The 18101-nt window shown below is 40.5% G+C and overlaps 1 protein-coding gene across 3 annotated transcripts in view; it reads right to left on the bottom strand.

Annotated features, from left to right (window-relative positions):
• Window positions 1-15124: 15124 nt before the first annotated feature.
• The window catches only part of TUBGCP3 (tubulin gamma complex component 3), a 98775-nt gene continuing 95798 nt past the window's right edge, over window positions 15125-18101 (bottom strand). For all 3 annotated transcript variants that reach the window (XM_055244072.2, XM_055244073.2, XM_063618594.1), the window contains exon 22: window positions 15125-16255. In XM_055244072.2, coding sequence (XP_055100047.1) covers window positions 16097-16255 — 159 coding nt within the window. In that variant the 3' untranslated portion in view covers window positions 15125-16096. The remainder of the gene's footprint in view (window positions 16256-18101) is intronic.

Below are 18101 nucleotides of genomic sequence, written 5' to 3'. Positions count from 1 at the left end.
TACACAGTGGCCAGCGCTGCCAACCATCCCACACACCCTCTTTAGAGTCTCCCCTCGGGAAGAGAGGCCCACGGGAACATAAAAGAGCTGCTCCCCAGATGTATCTGGAGAAATAGGTCTGTGTGGCCATGAAAATGGCTGAGACCTTCATCTGTGGGAATGTGATCTGGGTCCACAGCTGTTATGCCCAGGAACATGCAGAGGCCTCCCAGCCCCTATGCAGACAGAGGCCATGCTCTCCATGGGCTGCCCCCAGCTCACGCCCATCCTGGAAGACATGAGACTCCTCTGACAGACAACTTTAGCTCAAGGATCCCCGCTGGCTTTGCCAAACATCCTCAGAACTGCACTGCAGTCTCAGATCCTTGTGCCAATCTTCCTCTTCCTCTCCCTTCTTCATGAGGATATGAGCTCAGTCATGGCCTGCTGGGTTTCCCAACCCCCACCGAACCCCTCCCCATTTCCCCTGCAGGTGTGTTCCCTAATAAATCTAATTCCATCTTGCTACCTCCTTCTTGGGAGAGCCAGACTAGGTACACAGAAAATCCAATGAACAAAACAGATAAGCTCCTAGAATTAAAGATAATTGCAAAGATAATTTAGCAAGAATTTTGGATATAAAATCAATATATAAAAAATTAATTGGCCAGGCATGGTGGATTACGCCTGTAATCCAAGCACTTTGAGAGGCTGATATGTGCAGATCACCTGAGCTCAGGAGTTTGAGACCAGCTTGGGTAACATGGTGAAACCCTATCTCTACAAAAAATACAAAAAATTAGCTGGGCATGGTGACATGCCTGTGGTCCCAGCTACTGGGAAGCTGAGGTGGGAGGATCGCCTGAGCCTGGGTGGCAAAGGTTGCAGTGAGCCGAGATCATATCACAGCACTCCAGCTTGGGTGACAGGGTGAGACACCATCTCAAAAAAATACATGATAAAATGTAATTGTATTTCTGTGCAACAGCAACAAGTAGAAAATTATACCTTAACAATACCATTTACAATGTTGTTAAGAAAATAAAATCCCTAAGAATAAATTTAACAAAAGTTGTGCAAACCCATCATGTAGAAATTTGTAGAATCTTGAGAGACATTAAGAAAGACCTAGGCAAACATGGAGAGATATACTATGTTCACAGATCAGTAGAATAAGTATTATAATGTCATCTTTCTCCAATTCAATTTATATTAGTCTATTCTTGCACAGCTATAAAGAAATACCTGAGACTGGGTAATTCATAAAGAAAAGAGGTTTAATTGGCTCATGGTTCCTTAGGCTGTACAGGAAGCATAGCAGCATCTGCTTCTGGGGAGGCCTCAGGGAGCTTTTACTCATCGTGGAAGGCAAAGCAGGAGCAGGCGTCTTACATGGCAGGAGCAGGACCAAGAGATGGGGGAGGTGCCACACACTTAAACAACCAGATCTTGTGAGAACTCACTCATTACCAGGAGAATAGTACCAAGGGGATGGTGCTAATCCAGTCATGAAGGATCCACCCCCATGATCCAATCATCTCCCACCAGGCCTCACCTCCAACACTGACCATTACAACTGAACATGAGATTTGAGTGAGGACACAGATCCAAACCATATCAGATGCCTTACAATCCTAACCAAAATACCAATTTTGTTGGCGAGGAGGGGGCAGGTAGAACTAGATTCTAAAATTTATATGAAAGAGAAAAGGTCAGATATAGCCATTCTTGAAGAATAAGAACCATAGAAATTAAGACAGTCTTGTAGTGGTGTGGTGGTGTGGGGCAAGACAATTTGATCAATGGGACAAAACACACATACAGATTCATGCTTTATGACAGAAACAGTACTTTAGATACAGCTTTTCAATTATTGGTGCTTGGAAACTGGATACACTTATGAAAAATGAATGAAAATGGGTTCCTGCCTTATACCATATGTTAAAATTAATCCCATGTAGATTAAAAACAAAATTTAAAGATAAAACTATAGGTTGAGCATTTCAAATTGGAAAATCCAAAATCTGAAACTTTTTGAGCACCAACATGATGCTCAAATGCACTGTACACTGAAGCATTTCAGATTTCAGATTTTTGAATTAGGGATGCTGAACAGGTAAATATAATGCGAATATTCCAAAATCTGAAAAAAAAAATCCAAAATCTGAAACATTTCTGGCCCCAGGCATATTGGATAAGGATACTCAACCTGTACTAACGTTTTAGAATAAAATACAGAAGGCTATCTTCCATGATTTCAGTGATGGGAAGTATATATGTAGGGCATCAAACTACCTGACTTGAAGCTGTACTACGAGGTTACAATAACCAAAACAGCAGGGTAATGGGTTGAAAACTAAAACAAAAACATAGACCAATAGAACAGGATAGAGAACCCAGAAATAAGGCTGCACATCTACAACCATGTGATCTTTGACAAGGTCAGTCATAAGATGCAACAGATTCCCTATTCAATAAATGGTGCTGGGATAACTGGATAGCCATAAGCAGAAGATTGAAGCCAGACCCCTTCCTTTCACCATATACAAAAATCAAATCAGGGTTAATTGAAGACTTACATGTAAGACTTAAAACTATAAAAACTCTAGAAGAAAATCTAGGAAATAACATTGTGGACATGGATCATGGCAAAGAATTTATAGTTGAGCTCCCAAAAGCAATTGCAACAAACATAAAAGTTGACAAATGGGACCTAATTAAACTAAGTTTCTGCACAGCAAAAGAAACTATCAACAGAGTAAACAGAAAATCTACAAAATGGGTTAAAATATCAGCAGACTATGCATCTGACAAAGTTCTAACATCCAGAATCTATATGGAATTTAAACAACTCAACAAGTTAAAAACAAACAACTACATTAAAAAATGGATAAAGGACATGAAAAGGCACTTCTCAAAAGAAGACATACATGCAGCCAATAAACATATAAATATGTTCACCATTAATCATCAGAGAAATGCAAATCAAAACCACAATGAGATAATATCTCACACCAGTAATTATGGTTATTATTAAAAAGTCAAAAAACAACAGATGTTGGTGAGGTTTCAGAGAAAAGGGAACACTGATACACTGTTGGTGGGAATGTAAATTAGTTCAGCCACTGTGGAAAGCAGTTTGGAGATTTCTCAAAGAACTTAAAACACAACCACCATTCAACCCAGTGATCCCACTATTGGGTATATGCCCAAAGGAAAATAAATCGTCCCACCAAAGAAGCAAAACAAACAAAAACACATGCACTCATGTGTTTACTGCAGCACGGCCATAATAGCAAAGACACAGAATCAACCTGGATGCCCATCGATAGTGGACTGGATACAGAAAATATGGTACGTGTAGACAATGGAATATTATGCAGCCAAAAAAAGAATAAAATCATGTCCTTTACAGCAACATGGATGTAGCTGAAGACCACTATCCTAAGCAAATTAACAAAAGAAACTGAAAAACCAAATACCGTATGTTCTCACTTATAAGCGAGAGCTAAACACTGAACACACAGGGACACAAAGATGAGAATAATAGACACAGGGGGGCTATTTGAGGTGGGACGGTAGGAGGTGGGGGTGGGCTGATAAACTACCTATCAGCTACTATGCTCACTTACCACCTGGGTGATGGGATCATTTGATTCTAAAACTTCTGCGACACACAATCTACCCATGTAACAAACCTGAACATGCACCCCCGAACTAAAATAAAAGTCAAAAATAAACTAAAAAGCAAAAATACCCATTTGCTAACCATAACATTTTTAAAAAACATAAATATAGATAGATCTATATTGAAACTTAAAATGTCTGTTCAAGAAAGGACAACACAAAGAAAGTTAAAATCTTGCTAGAAATTGAAAGATATGTGGAATATATGTAACCAACAAAAGATTGGTATACAAAATACATAAGCAACCCCTACAAATCAATAACAACCCTCCAAAAAGTGGAAAACACTTGAACCAGAAATTCAAAAATAAAAAATTCAAGTGGCCAGTGAATATATAAAAACATGTCCAACCTCATTAGTATTTAATAAGTAAAAATTAAAGCCACAATGAGATACCATCATGCAGTAGCCAGATTAGCAAAACTTTTAAAGCCTAGCAATGCCGAATGTTCCAGAATGCTGCGCAATGGTAACTTTCAGGAACTGGTGGTAGGAATGTAACTTGGCACTTTATAAAATAGCGTGGCACTGTGCAGTAAAGTTGACGATATCCTATGACTCAGCAATTCTACCCGTGGGTATTTACCCTAGAAAAACTCTTGCATATATGTCCAAGAGATGTTCACACCACAACATTTGTAAATGCAAACATTGCCAATAATCCAAATATCCATTAACAGTAGAATGGCTGAAGAAGTTATGGTATGTTAAAAAAAAACAGAATAGTACATATCAGTGAGTGAATGTCAGTTATAGCTGACATGATATCAACGTGATACCTTCAAATTATAGGTATCAGTATGACCTCACTTATAAAATATGAAAGATGGCACTAACATAAAATTCAAGTGCAGGCAAAATGAATCCATTATTGTGAGGAGTATATGCACAGGTGGTAAAATTATAAGGAAAAGCAAGAGAGTGATTGCCACAAAAGATAAGATGATTTACCTGCACAGAGAGCAGGAAATATAATCAGAAAGAGCCAAGAGGCTTTCAGGTTACTAGAAATGTCCTGTATTTTAAACTAGGAGGTTGTAACATGGCTGCTGGCTTTATGATTAAACTTTAAACTATATACATGTGGAGAAATTATATAAAGTCCATATAATCAAAAGCTGCTTCTTTTAAAAAACCAATAAATCCGAAAAACCAGCACTCCAATAAAATAACTCCTGTCAAAATTATCTTGCCAAACACAATGACCAATTTTCTATCATCATCTAATTCTGTCTTTCCACAATATTCAAAAGAGCTGATGTTGTGTTCCTTGCAACTCCGTTCTCTTGGCTCCTGAGACTCCAACTCTCTTGCTCAACCTCTAAAAATTCAAGGTCGGTCCTGAACTTTCTTATCTGTACTGTCTTTCAAGGAAATCTCATACCATCAAGTACTATTTCTATGCTGACGATTCCCACACATCTCCTCCGCTTAGTTAGCATCTCTTAGGACATTCTGTGCTGTAAACTCCAACCACCTCAGCTTCCCAGGACAACCAGCTCCATCTCACCTCAGAGAAATTGCCGCACCTGCCTGGGCCCTGTTCCCTCTGCTGCAGACTGTCAGCTTCATCCAGGTGGTAAGTCAGGGCAACTGCAGGACTCACTTTGGTTTCTCCAGTCTCTTAGGTCTCTGTCCTCCACTGTCAGGTGTATATGAGACCCAGTGTTATATTTTGTCTTGTTTCTTTGGGACTTTTGTTTGTACCAGGCAGGAGGGTAAATCTGGTCACTATTATTCCATTTGAGCCAGAAGTCGAAGTCTTCCTTCTCTAATAATTTTAAAAGTGCAAATTAACAATGGTACATCATAGATATAATATTTGTTGAATTAACTACCTAATTTTAAAATGAGTACTAAGAAGGGTCTTGTCTCAGCAGTAAAGAAAAACAAATACAAGATGGTAGATTTAAACCCAACCAAGTGAATAATCACATTAAATGTAAAGTCTAGAAATTCCAATTAAAAGGTAGAGATTGCCAGATTAGATAAAACACACACACACACACACACACACATACCCCAACTGTATGCTATCTACAAGATGCCCATTTTAAATATCAAATCACAAATAAGACTAAAAGTAAAAGAATGAAAAAACTATATATCATGCTAATACAAATCAAAAGAAAGCTGGAGTGGCTATAAAACAAAGTATATTTTAAAGCAAAGCAGGAATAGAAAGTCTCTTTATAATGACAAACAGGACAATTCATCAAGGGAACATAACAATTCTAAATACCTAAGAGCCTAATAATAACAGAGATTCAAAATGCATCAAGTAAAAATGAGAGAAGTGCAAAGCGAAATAGGCAAATTCCTAATTACAGTCAGAGATTTCAACAACACTCTCTCAATAATTGACAGTAAAAGTAGACACAAGTCAGTAAGGGTGCAGAAGACCTCAACGGTTAATATGATTAATCTCAACCAACTTACACTGATTGACTTCACAGGACACTCCACCACCAAACAGCAGAATGACATTCTTTTATTCTGCGCTCACAGAACATTTACCAAGACAAACCTTCCTCAGGGTCATAAAACAAATCTCAATAAATGTGAAAGAATTTACACAAAGTATGTTCTCTGACCACCATGAGATTACATCATAAGTCAGTAACATAAAGATATCTGGAAAATCCATAAATATTTGAAAGCCAAATAACAAACTTCTAAACAACCCACAGGTCAAAGAAGAAAACAGAAGAGAAATTAGCAAGTATTCTGAAATGAATACAAATGAAAGCACAGCATATTAAAATTTGTGAAACAGACGTGGTGGCTCATACCTGTAATCCTAACACTTTGGGAGGCCAAGGCAGGTGGATCACCTGAGGTCAGGAGTTTGACACCAGCCTGGCCAACATGGCAAAACCCCATCTCTACTAAAAATACAAAAATTAGTCAGGCATGGTGGCGGGTGCCTGTAATCTCAGCTATTCAGGAGGCTAAGGCAGGAGAATCGCTTGAACCCGAGAAGTGGAGATTGCAGTGAGCCGAGATCACACCATGTTACTCCAGCCTGGGTGAAAGAATGAGACTCCGTCTCAAAAAAAAAAAAAAAAAAACAACTAATTGTGGGATGCAGCAGAAAGATTTCAGTCACCTTACCCTCCATCTCCATCTCAAGAAAAAGAGAAAAACTTGGAGGTGGTATAAGAAAGGAAATAACAAAGATGAGAACAGAAATCCATGAGCTATAAAGCAGAAAACAATACAGAAAAATCAATGACAAGAGCCACTGCTCTGAGATGAGGAAAAGTGATTAATCTGTATCCAGGCCAATCAAGGAGAAAAGTCACAATTTACTAATACCAGAAATGAGGTTACAGTAATGCCATTACAGTTTCTACAGATATTAAATGAATAAGAAAATACCACAAACAACACTGTGCCCATTGATTTGACAACTTAGATGAAATGGACCAATTCCCTGAGAGATACAGCTACCATAATTCACGAACAACTCAGAACCATTTGAGCAACAAAATAAAGGATTGGACTATAATGCAAAATAGACAATAAATCTCCATACATCCACAATGAGATAACAAATGCTTGAATCAATACACGGGAGAAAGACACCGTCTCCCATGCAGAATTTCAAATAATGTATGTAGATATTCTACTCTCAAGAAGCTCCTGGCCCTTCAAGTTCGGGCTGCACAGTAGCCCCCTCCTAAAGAGAACAATAGGAAAAGGAGGAGAAAAGCAGCGAGTCTGCAGTGGAGAAAACACGACCTCAGCCAGGCAGGGGTCAAGGTCAACACCAACAGTGAGGAGTCATGCTTGACAAGATGTGATGAGAATGGCACTTTGCCCTGGTCTTCCTCCCAAAAACCTATACTCTCCAGTCTAATCATGAGAAAAATACCAGACAAAACCCAACTGAGGGATATTCTATAGAATACCGAACAGTAATCCTCAAAATTGTTGGCGTCATCAAAAACGAAAATCTGAGAAATGTCAAAGCGTAAAGGAGCCTAAGGAGATAAAACAACCAAATGTAACGTGGTGTCCTGGATGGAATCCGGGAAGAGAGAAAGGTCATGTTGAAAAAGCACCATCTGGCCAAGTGTGGTGTCTCACGCCTGTAGTCCCAACAGTTTAGGTGGCCGAGGCGGGCAGATTACCTCAGGTCAGGAGTTTCAGACCAGCCTGGCCAACATGGTGAAACCCTGTCTACTAAAAATACAAAAATTAGCCAGGCATGGTGGTGCACGCCTGTAATCCCAGCTACTTGGGAAGCTGAGGCAGAAGAATTGCTTGAACCTGGGAGGCAGAGGTTGCAGTGAGCTGAGATTGCGCCACTGCATTCCAGCCTGGGCGACAGAGCAAAGCGAAACAAAGGAAGAAAGGAAGGGAGGGAGGGAGGGAGAAGGAAGGAAGGGAGGAAGGGAGGGAGGGAGGGAGGGAGGGAGGGGAAAGCACAATCTGACAGAAATATAACATGAGCAACATACGTAGTTTAAATTTTCTAGCAGCTATGTTAAAAAAGTAAAAACAGGTAAAACTAATCTTAATAATTATTTTACCAAATATATACAAATAGTATCACTTCAACATGTAATCAGCATGAAAAAAATACTGAAATAGTTTACATTTTTTCCATATTAAATATCTGAAATTTAGGATGCATTTTACACTTACCCCATATCCCAGTTGAGACTAGCCACATTTCAAGTGCCTGGCAGCCACCTGTGATGAACAGGGCAGAGCTAAATAAATAGCCTTAATCTAAAGTCGGCAATTGAAATTACGATAATCACAGTGAGGACTCTGCATTAACTGTAGGCTAATACATAGACATTGCTTCCTCTGAAGAGTTCCATTTCATGGTTAAATGACAACAAAGGCTAGGCGCAGTGGCTCACGCCTGTAATCCTAGCCATTTGGGAGGTCAAGGTGGGCGGATCACCTGAGGTCAGGAGTTCGAGACCAGCCTGGCCAACATAGTGAAACCTGGTCTCTACCAAAAATACAAAAATTAGACGGGCGTGGTGACGGGAGCCTGTAGTCCCAGCTACTCAGGAGGCTAAGGCACGAGAATCTCTTGCACCCAGAAGGCGGAGGTTGCAATGAGCTGAGATCAGGCCACTGCACTCCAGCCTGGACGACAGAGTGGGACTCCATCTAAAAAAAAAAAAAAAGCAAAAAAGCAGCAGCTCACTCCAGGAGACTCTGTCCACTCTGTCCACACCATGGACTTAGATGAAAATCCCTATACTGATGAGCATAGAACCTAGTAAATGCTCAATTTAAAAAAAAAAGATGAGCCATAGACTGGAAGGAAACATTTGCAAGTCACCCATCTAATAAAACACTTTTATCCAGACATATTTTTAAAACTCTCAAAACTCAATAACAATAAAAATGGGCAAAACATTTTGACAGGTAAGGTTTCACAGCAAATAAGCACATGAAATGATGCTCAATAACATCAGACATTAGGAACACCGATGCCATTTACAAATCAGATCGATTAAATCCACAGTGAAATGCCACTACACACCTCTAAGAACACCTAAAATTAAGAGTGCTGACCACACTAAGAATGAAGAAGGACTGGAGCCCTGGGAATCTCACACACTTATGCTGAGAATGTCAAATGGTTTGACCATTTTGGCAGTCTCTTAAAAAATTAAATGTAAACCTATCACATGATCTAGCCATTCCTCTCCTAAGAATTTACTCAAGAAAAATGAAAGCATTTATCCATATGACTTGTGCACAAATGTTCACAGCAGCTTTGTTTATAATGTACTAGTAAACACCGGGAAACAACCCAAAGAGGCCCACACAGAACGGATGAGCCCACTGTGATGCAGCCACAGCAGGGGCTACTCAGAAAGAAAGCAGAGCTAACTTCTGATGTAGGAACAACATGAAATAAACCTGGACATAATTAGGATTACTGAAAACACCCAACACAGACAAATCAAATGTAACAGAATTCTACAAAATGTGAGCCATCTATGACAGAAAGCAGGGCAGTGGCTGCCTGGGGATGGGACCATGACGAGAGGGGTGGGGCAGGGGCTACACAAGAACGCTGCCTCCAGGGCTGTAGTGTTGGACTCCTGCTGCCCACGCCCATCAACACACATCAGATGAGTCTTGAATTGTGTTAATATTAACATAATAATATATTCCATGTCACAACAACCTAACCAGTGAGGCTACAACTGAGCATATTTCTTTGTGTTTTATATGTTTTCGTGTGTTTTGTATTTTTCCTAAATTCCTCATTGATATGCTTGGAATTATTAGTAGTCATTATATTCATTTACAAGGGCCTGCTATAATTAAGAATATAGATTTTGTGGTCAATGTTGTAATTAGATTTTCTAAGTCTGTCATGTGTCTTGACTATTGTAATGTTGACTTTCACTGGGAAACAGTTTTCCATTTTATGTAGTTAAATCTTTCATCATCTTCCTTTATAGTTTTCATCCTTGGTGTCATATTAAAAGTCAGAAACCCTGGGACTATACAAATATTGCATTTTTTTCTAGTAATTATGCTTTTAATCATTCATATTTACCCTACCTGAATTTAATCTATCTGAATTTTTCTTCTGAGTTAAAGTCTTTAAATTTTCTCCAACTGGTTTGTGCCCGAAACAATTTACCCCAAAGTATTTGTTGAATAATCAGACACTTGACATATTTCTGTAGTGAACCTACTAAAGACCTGCAAACACTGGCAATTAGTCATTTTATTCCACTCCATGGATGTTTCTTTCTGTTCCTATACCACACTGCTTTATACACTGTAGCTTTATAATATATTTTGACACATGTTTGGCAAATTTCCCTTTTTCTTTTTCTAAAAGAAAAAAATTGAAGGAAAAAAACCAAACTTCCTGGAAATTTTGAAATGTTAACTATATCCAGAATTAAGAAAATTAACAGAAATTACATACTAGTTAGGTATTAATAACATTGAAAATAGACTATGTATGTAAAAACCTGTGATAGTAACTAAAGTTATATGCAGAGGATAACTCACAGTTGGAAATGCTTATTAAACAATGACACAATAAATTCTATACGCATTCAATTCATGAAACATTAAACCAAATTTAGGTATTAAATGTAAAATAGTAATTTATGGCCAGGCATAGTGGCTCACGCCTGTAACCCCAGCACTTTGGGAGGCCGAGGCGAGCAGATCACCTGAGGTCAAGAGTTTGAGACCAGCCTAGCCAGTATGGTGAAACCCCATCTCTACTAAAAAGGCAAAAATTAGCCAGGCATGGTGACACGCACCTGTAGTCCCAGCTACTTGGGAGGCTGAGGCAGAAGAAACACTTGAATCCGGGAGGCACAGGTTGCAGTGAGCCGAGATCGTGCCACTGCACTCCAGTCTGGGCAACAAAAGCAAAACTCTGTCTCAGGGGGAAAAAAAGTAATTTATAAATAAAGCAAAAGAAAAAAAGTGTATCTATAATAAAATAAGTAACACCCACCCCCAAAAAAAAGATAATTCTTGAAAGACATAAACTATAAACAAAATTTGGTAAATGTGACCAGCAAGGAAAAAGAGAGCCATGAATAGAAAATATTAAGAAAGGACTATAACTCAAAAATGAGTATTTGAAAAATTTTCAAGGAATCTATGTAAAAATGAATGCCAACAAATTTGAAAACCTAAATGAAAATGCATACATTACCTCAGAATTAGGATATCAGGATGGTGTGGACCATAGTAGAAAGTGGAGACATTCCTTATAATCTGCCCACCAAAGATGCCAAGCAATTCATATGCTGCTAAAACTGCAAGTCATTAGTACAAATAATTGTCCAAGACGGTGATTTTTCTGACAATTGGCAAAATTTTAAGAACCACATCATGAGCTCATCTGACCCGCCATTCTTCCTCTTTCCACCAAGTCACATTCCAACAGAACCGTGCACAGTCCAGTCCAGGTTCACCAAATACAGAAAGAACCTGGCCCCATCTGCCATTTACACACTGACTTGCATTCTTTTGATCATTATTTCCATACCAAAGAATATGGCAGGCCTCAGAGGTATCATGGGTCTGGTTGCAGACCACAAGAAAGCGAGTATCACAATAAAATGAGTCACACAAATTTTTTGGTTTCCAAGTGAGTGCATCCAAAAATTATGTTTATACTATAGTCTATTAAGTGTGCAACAGACAATGTCTAAAAAACCAATGTGCATACTTAAACAATACTTTATTGCTGAAGTATGCTGATGACCATCTGAGCCTTCAGCACGTTGTCATCTTTTTGCTGGTGGAAGGTCTTGCCTAGATGTGGATGCCTCCTGGCTGATCAGGGTGGTGGTTGCTGAAGGTTAGAGTGGCGGTGGCAGTTTTTTAAGAAAGACAACATTGAAGTTTGCCACATCAATCCACTCTTCCTTTTACAAAAGATTTCTCTGTAGCAGGTGATACTGTTGGATAGCATTTTACCCACACAGAACTTCTTTCAACATTGGAGACAATCCCCTCAAACCCTGCCACTGCTTTATCAACTGCGTTTATGGAATATTCTAAATCCTTTGTTGTCATTTCATCAATGTCCACAGCATCTTCACCACGAGTGGATTCCATCTCAAGAAACCACTTTCTTTGCTCATCCATAGGCAAAGATAGTGGATAGATGAATGTTGCAACTAGATGGCTAGATGAATAGGGAGCAACTCCTCATCCATTTAAGTTGGATCGTAAGATTGCAGTAGTTCAGTCACATCTTCAGGCTCCGCTTCTAATTCTACTTCTCTTACTAGCCCCACAACATCTGCAGTTCCTTCCTCCCTGATGTCTTGACCTCTCGAAGTCATCCATGATGATTGGAATTATCTTCTTCCAAACTCCTGTTTATGCTGACATTTTTACCTCCTCCCATGAATCGTGTTCATAATGGCATCTAGAATGGTGAATCCTTTCCAGAAGGTTTTCAGTTTACTTTTCCAAGATCCATCAAAGGAAGCACTATTTATGGCAGCTATAGCCTTACAAACTCTATTTCCTAAATCATAAGGCTTGAAAGTTGAAATTACTCCTTGATCCTGTGGAACGGATGTTGTGTTAGCACGTATGAAAACAACATGTATCTCCTTGTACATCTCCGTCAGAGCTCGTGGACAACCAGGTACACTATCAATGAGCAGTAATATTTTGAAAATAACCTTTTTTTCTGAGCAATCGATCTCGAGGGGGGTTTAAAATATTCAGTAAACCAGGCTGCAAATAGATGTGTTGTCATCCAGGCTTTGTTGTTCCATTTATAGAGCATAGGCAGAGTAGATTTAGCATCCCTCTTCAGTGCCCTAAGATTTTCAGAATGGCCAGTGAGCATTGGCTTTAACTTAACATCACCAGCTGCATTAATTAGCCCCTAGCAAGACAATCAACCTCTCCTTTGAAGCTAGGCACTGACTTCTCCTAACTATGAAAGTCCTAGATAGCATCTTCTTCCCATAGAAAGCCCTTTCATCTACAGTGAAAATGTGTTAGTGTGGCCACCTTCATCAATGATCTCAGTTATCTCAGCTAGATCTTCTGGATGACTTGCTGCAGCTTCTCCATCAGCACTTGCTGCTTCACCTTGCACTTCTGTGTTATGGAGATGGCGTCTTTCCTTCAACCTCATGAATCAACCTCTGCTAGCTTTCCAACTTTTCTTCTGCAGCTTCCTCACCTCTCTCAGCCTTCACAGAATTGAAGTTAGAGCCTTGCTCTGGATTAGGCTTTAGCTTAAGTGAATGTTGTGCTGATTTGATCTTCTATCCAGACCACTACAACTTTCTCCATATCAGCAATAAGGTTGTTTTGCTTTCCTATCTTTCTGTGTTCACTGGAGTAGCACTTTTAATTTCCTTCAAGAACTCCTTTGCATTCACATGACCAACTGGTGGAAGAGGCCTTTCGACCTGTCGGCTTTCAACGTGCCTTCCTTGCTGAGCTTAGTCATTTCTAGCATTTGATTTAGAGTGGGAGACGTGTGACTCCACCTTTCACTTGAACACTTAGAGGCCACCGTAGGGTTAACTGGCCTCATTTCTATGTTGCCGTGTCTAGGAATAGGGAGGGCTGAGAAGACGGAGAGAGGCTGGGGAATGGTCACGCAGTGGGGCGCTCAGAACACATGCATCATTTACGGATGAAGGTTGCCCCTTACATATGCCTCAGCTGCACCACACATCTCTTCCACATATGCCTCATAACGTGATTCAAGCATGCCTATGGCTATTTGATAAAAGTACTCTTTTCCTTCAACAAAGTTGTGTCCTTCTGTCCTACATTTTAATGTCTGGAGGCACATTTTTCCACAGGGACTTGAGAATCATGATGCCATGAACAATGCAGTTGACAACCAGGCAAGAAAGGCAAGAATATTCCCCTCTCCAGTCGAACCTACCCATGCAGCAGGAAATGAGAGCGGCCAGCCCTTCTAAAGAAGGGTATCTGTGCCCTCGGCCGCAGTCACCGAACTTCCTGGTGGGTAAGAGGTGTCCTCGCAGATGGAGCCAGGTGGCCTGCTTGAGCTGCCCAGGACCCTACAGACACAGCATCACAAATCGTTAAAACCAGCATGACAGGTAAGAGTGCTTTAGCACTTTCTGGATAAAGACGTGACCCTCCCAGAGCTTGGTGCGGTCGCCCACACTGTGGGTTCTCCTTTCCGCACAACCCCAGTGTGGAGCCCCCAAGTCACCCATGCTTGGCTGATGCTGGGTTTTGGGGCCCTGGCTCCCTAAGGGGCCTGACTGTGCATCCACAATGACGAGGAGTGGGTCTCACGCAGCTCCTCAGAGGCCTCACCCCATCCCAGCTCTCACCCTCCAGACCCGCAGACACCCCACAGGGCCGCACCTCCCGGAAGCCCTCCATAGTCCACAAATCAGACCTAAGTCCTGGTGACTCCTACACTCCAATGGAGTCGTAATCCCTAAAATCGAGGTGGGCCTTTGCTAGGGTGGTTTCTACTGAGGATTAATCCCTGGAACAACTCTCTGAATAAAATAAAAGCTGGCTGCATGGTTAATCACCTTGGTAAACCCCTCTCGGAGATACACAATACGCCATAATTTCTAGGAAAGCTTGCAGTGGAGAAACCTGTTTCAAATTTCTGATTTTATGAACTTTAAAACTAAAATTACATTGAATTTCTGGCCTTTGCCATGAATTCATTTCTGCATGGCCAGGATTCCTGACGACCCCTTTAGTTTTAAAGGGAATCCACACCTAAAGGAGTCAGAGGTGGATTCAGATAACTAAAGCACCGCTCCTGAGACCTGAGTGGTGGCACTGCCTTTGCTTCTGCACCAAAGTCACAAAAAGTCTACTTTCTTGGTTTCACTGATTAAATAATTCATATGCTGTACTATATTAAATCAAATCCTATCAACCCTCAACCCCCAAATCCAGCAAGTAAACTGTCCCTTCATAAACTATTCAAGAAATAACGAATGCATCTGAAAGATAATTGCTTTTAATTTTCTAAATTTTCACTTATGCAACATAAAGGCAGATTTATATGACCTGATAATGACATTTTTACAAAAAACAATCCCCCCCACCCCAACATCTTGGTCAGTAGTATATAAATATTTACAATGAAAAAATAGGCAAGGAAAAAGGAAATCATTATCCATATCGATTTCTTTCCAGTGCTTATCAGGAACTTTGAAAATAAAATACTCCATTAACTTTCTCGTCATTCCTATTTACACGCTGCTTTAGCTGATGCACTCATGGTATTTGGGTTGCACTGTATAGGAGTATTTTTGTTCTCTATCACTCCTACTTTTTTCTATACTATTTTAAAAATCTGAAATAGTAAATTACATATAAAAATGTAGACTCTGAAAGGAGAGAAAATAAGAATAAATATGTGTAAAGGTAATGCATTAAGATACAAAGGATCTCACAGAGGTTAATATTTTACAACACTAAAAAAAAATAAAATGCTCTATATATTTTCTTAGTTGGGACATTTTGTTTCAATTTAATTTTTGGTTAACAAAAATTATCTCTAAAAAGGATGTTAAAAAAATAGCAATGACGTTACCATCTTAACTAATGAATATCCTCTCACCCTAATTTTTTCTAAAAGAAATGGATTTTTTAAAGTGACAAATATAAATTATAACAGAAAGCTTAAGAAGCCTCAGCAAATTATGGTATCTTTTGGCGACGAAGACTTTTAGAGACAAATGTGAACAGTGCAGCCTGCCTACTTGACTGGGTGATTTACAAATGCATTTGACTCCGACGTGTGAAACACGACGTGACTTCTCCCACACACCGCTCCACTGAAACATGGCGCACTCGTGGGCGGAAGGGCAGGACACCTGCAGCATGCAGTTCCTGGAGGACGTCGATGGGAATTTCGTGTCTAGCAGTGCAACGAACATCACCCGCAGCTCCCTGGGAGGACAGCGAGCTTCACGTGTGGGAGCTGCGCCGCCCCCTGGTACCCAGAGACACGCGGAGCCTGGGCTCCCTGGCTTTGTAATGCTCGTTAAAGTCCAGCCTGAAGCTAAGAAAGCGAAGACTCTCATCAGAGCTGGTCGTCAGTAACACCAAAAACTGCTGCACGATACCCTAAAAAGAAGCAAAAGGAGTAAAACATTGTTTCAGAAAAGGACAACCCACAAATGTATTCCCCGGACCTTAATCCCCTTTGGGTTGGGTTTGTTTTTCCTTCCAGATCGACAGACCCTTAGTAAATGCCCACCAGGGCAGGTGTCCAGGGAGCAAGAGCTGCTGGGACCCTGGAGTGCACACGGCCAGTGCACCTGCATTAGGAATGGGCGCCCTTCTACAAGGACAAATAAGCGATGAATACATTTTATTTGAAAACAACTAACCAACAGGTTTTTTCACTTGGTTCTTAAGTTCCACAAGAATAAGCAAAACAGCAAAGTAACAGATGTTAGAACATTCTATTCTATTTTGAATGCAAAACTCAGTGCCACACATTTCATCTTTCACATGACTCATGAAAGAGGATTTCGTCCTAGAGCCCTTGCTGGAGAACAAATTGAGAGCATCGGTCAGGTCTTTGGGTCTAGCTGCTGTATGTGAGGCTGCAGCCGCCCTCTTCATGGGCACTGGCATCGCTATCATCCTGTTATTGAGGGGCGTTTGTAAAGATGTGACAGAAGTTTCCCCTAACTCTGACAAGACGAAAGGACTGGCTACTTCTATTTTAGGCTGAAAGACTTGCGTACTGAGTACAGGCCCATCCCCGCCCAGTGATGGAGCCTGCTCTGTGCCACAAGGAGCTGATCTGTTCACAGAAACTGCTGGCCTGGAAAGGCCTCATCTGCAGAGAAAAGTCACTGAGGCACAGCGTCCTCCCAAGCCCTGCCCAAGTCTTCACCAGCTGTCGCTGCCCCTTCCCAGCTTCTGGTCAGAAACACGAATGCCGAAGCTCACAGGCAGGCCTGGGCACAGGCTCTGGTGTGTTGATAAAGTAACTTCACCTCTGAGCAGGCAAACACTGTGTGTGTGTGTGTGTGTGTGTGTGTGTGTGTGTGTCTGTGTGTATCAATGCCTTTTTAAGTGAGGGGAGAAGAACACTCCTAAGAAGTTATATTGCCAAAATATAGACAGTGACTTCCTATTTTGTGATGATGCGATGAAACTGAAATACAACGATCTGTGAAACTGACTAAAAGGAAATCTAAGAATATTTCTTCCACAGGTTTGAGACTGGATGTTCTTTCACAGTCAATGGCGATAACACCCTGCTGTCTCCAGCACCGCCACAGAGAGCAGAGACGAATTTCTGCTGTTACAGAAAAGAATCTTCTTTGTAAATCACTACCATTCAGATTTAAGACTGTAATTTGAGTAAAACTGGGATTACACTGATTACTTTTAAAAATGTATTAACTCCCTCAGGGAAATGTGTAACCATAAACAAGAACATTGTTGTCTCTCTCAGAAATAAGCAAACAGACAAATCTTTAAAATTACACATTGCTCCTTTGTAGCTATACAAAGGATTTGTATGTCTGATTTTAGTGAGTCATATGGACCTAACCATTAGGTGTCCATTTTTAAGAAATAGGAATACATACTGTACAAATAACATGAGTTCAAGAAGGCATCGTGTCAAAACACCATCCAATAGGGATGCCTGTTCACGGAACATGACTGGCCAGTCACTACCCCCTTTTATGAAACTTTGACAAGAATGCAAAAGTAGGCCAAGGTCAGAGTAAGACCACTTGTAAAAGGGACAACGTTCCTCCTTAGTTATCTTGAAGAAAAATAAATATTTAAAAAGTATGAGGGCTGGGCATGGTGGCTCATGCCTGTAATCCCAACACTTTGGGAGGCTGAAGCGGGTGGATCACTTGAGGTCAGGACAAGACCAGCCTGGCCAACATGGTGAAACCCTGTCTCTAAGAAAAATACAACAATTAGCTGGGTGTGGGGG

This window comes from Symphalangus syndactylus, chromosome 15 (assembly GCF_028878055.3).
Source record: "Symphalangus syndactylus isolate Jambi chromosome 15, NHGRI_mSymSyn1-v2.1_pri, whole genome shotgun sequence".
In the NCBI taxonomy this organism is placed as follows: domain Eukaryota; kingdom Metazoa; phylum Chordata; class Mammalia; order Primates; family Hylobatidae; genus Symphalangus; species Symphalangus syndactylus.
This window is presented reverse-complemented; position numbering and strand designations above follow the sequence as displayed.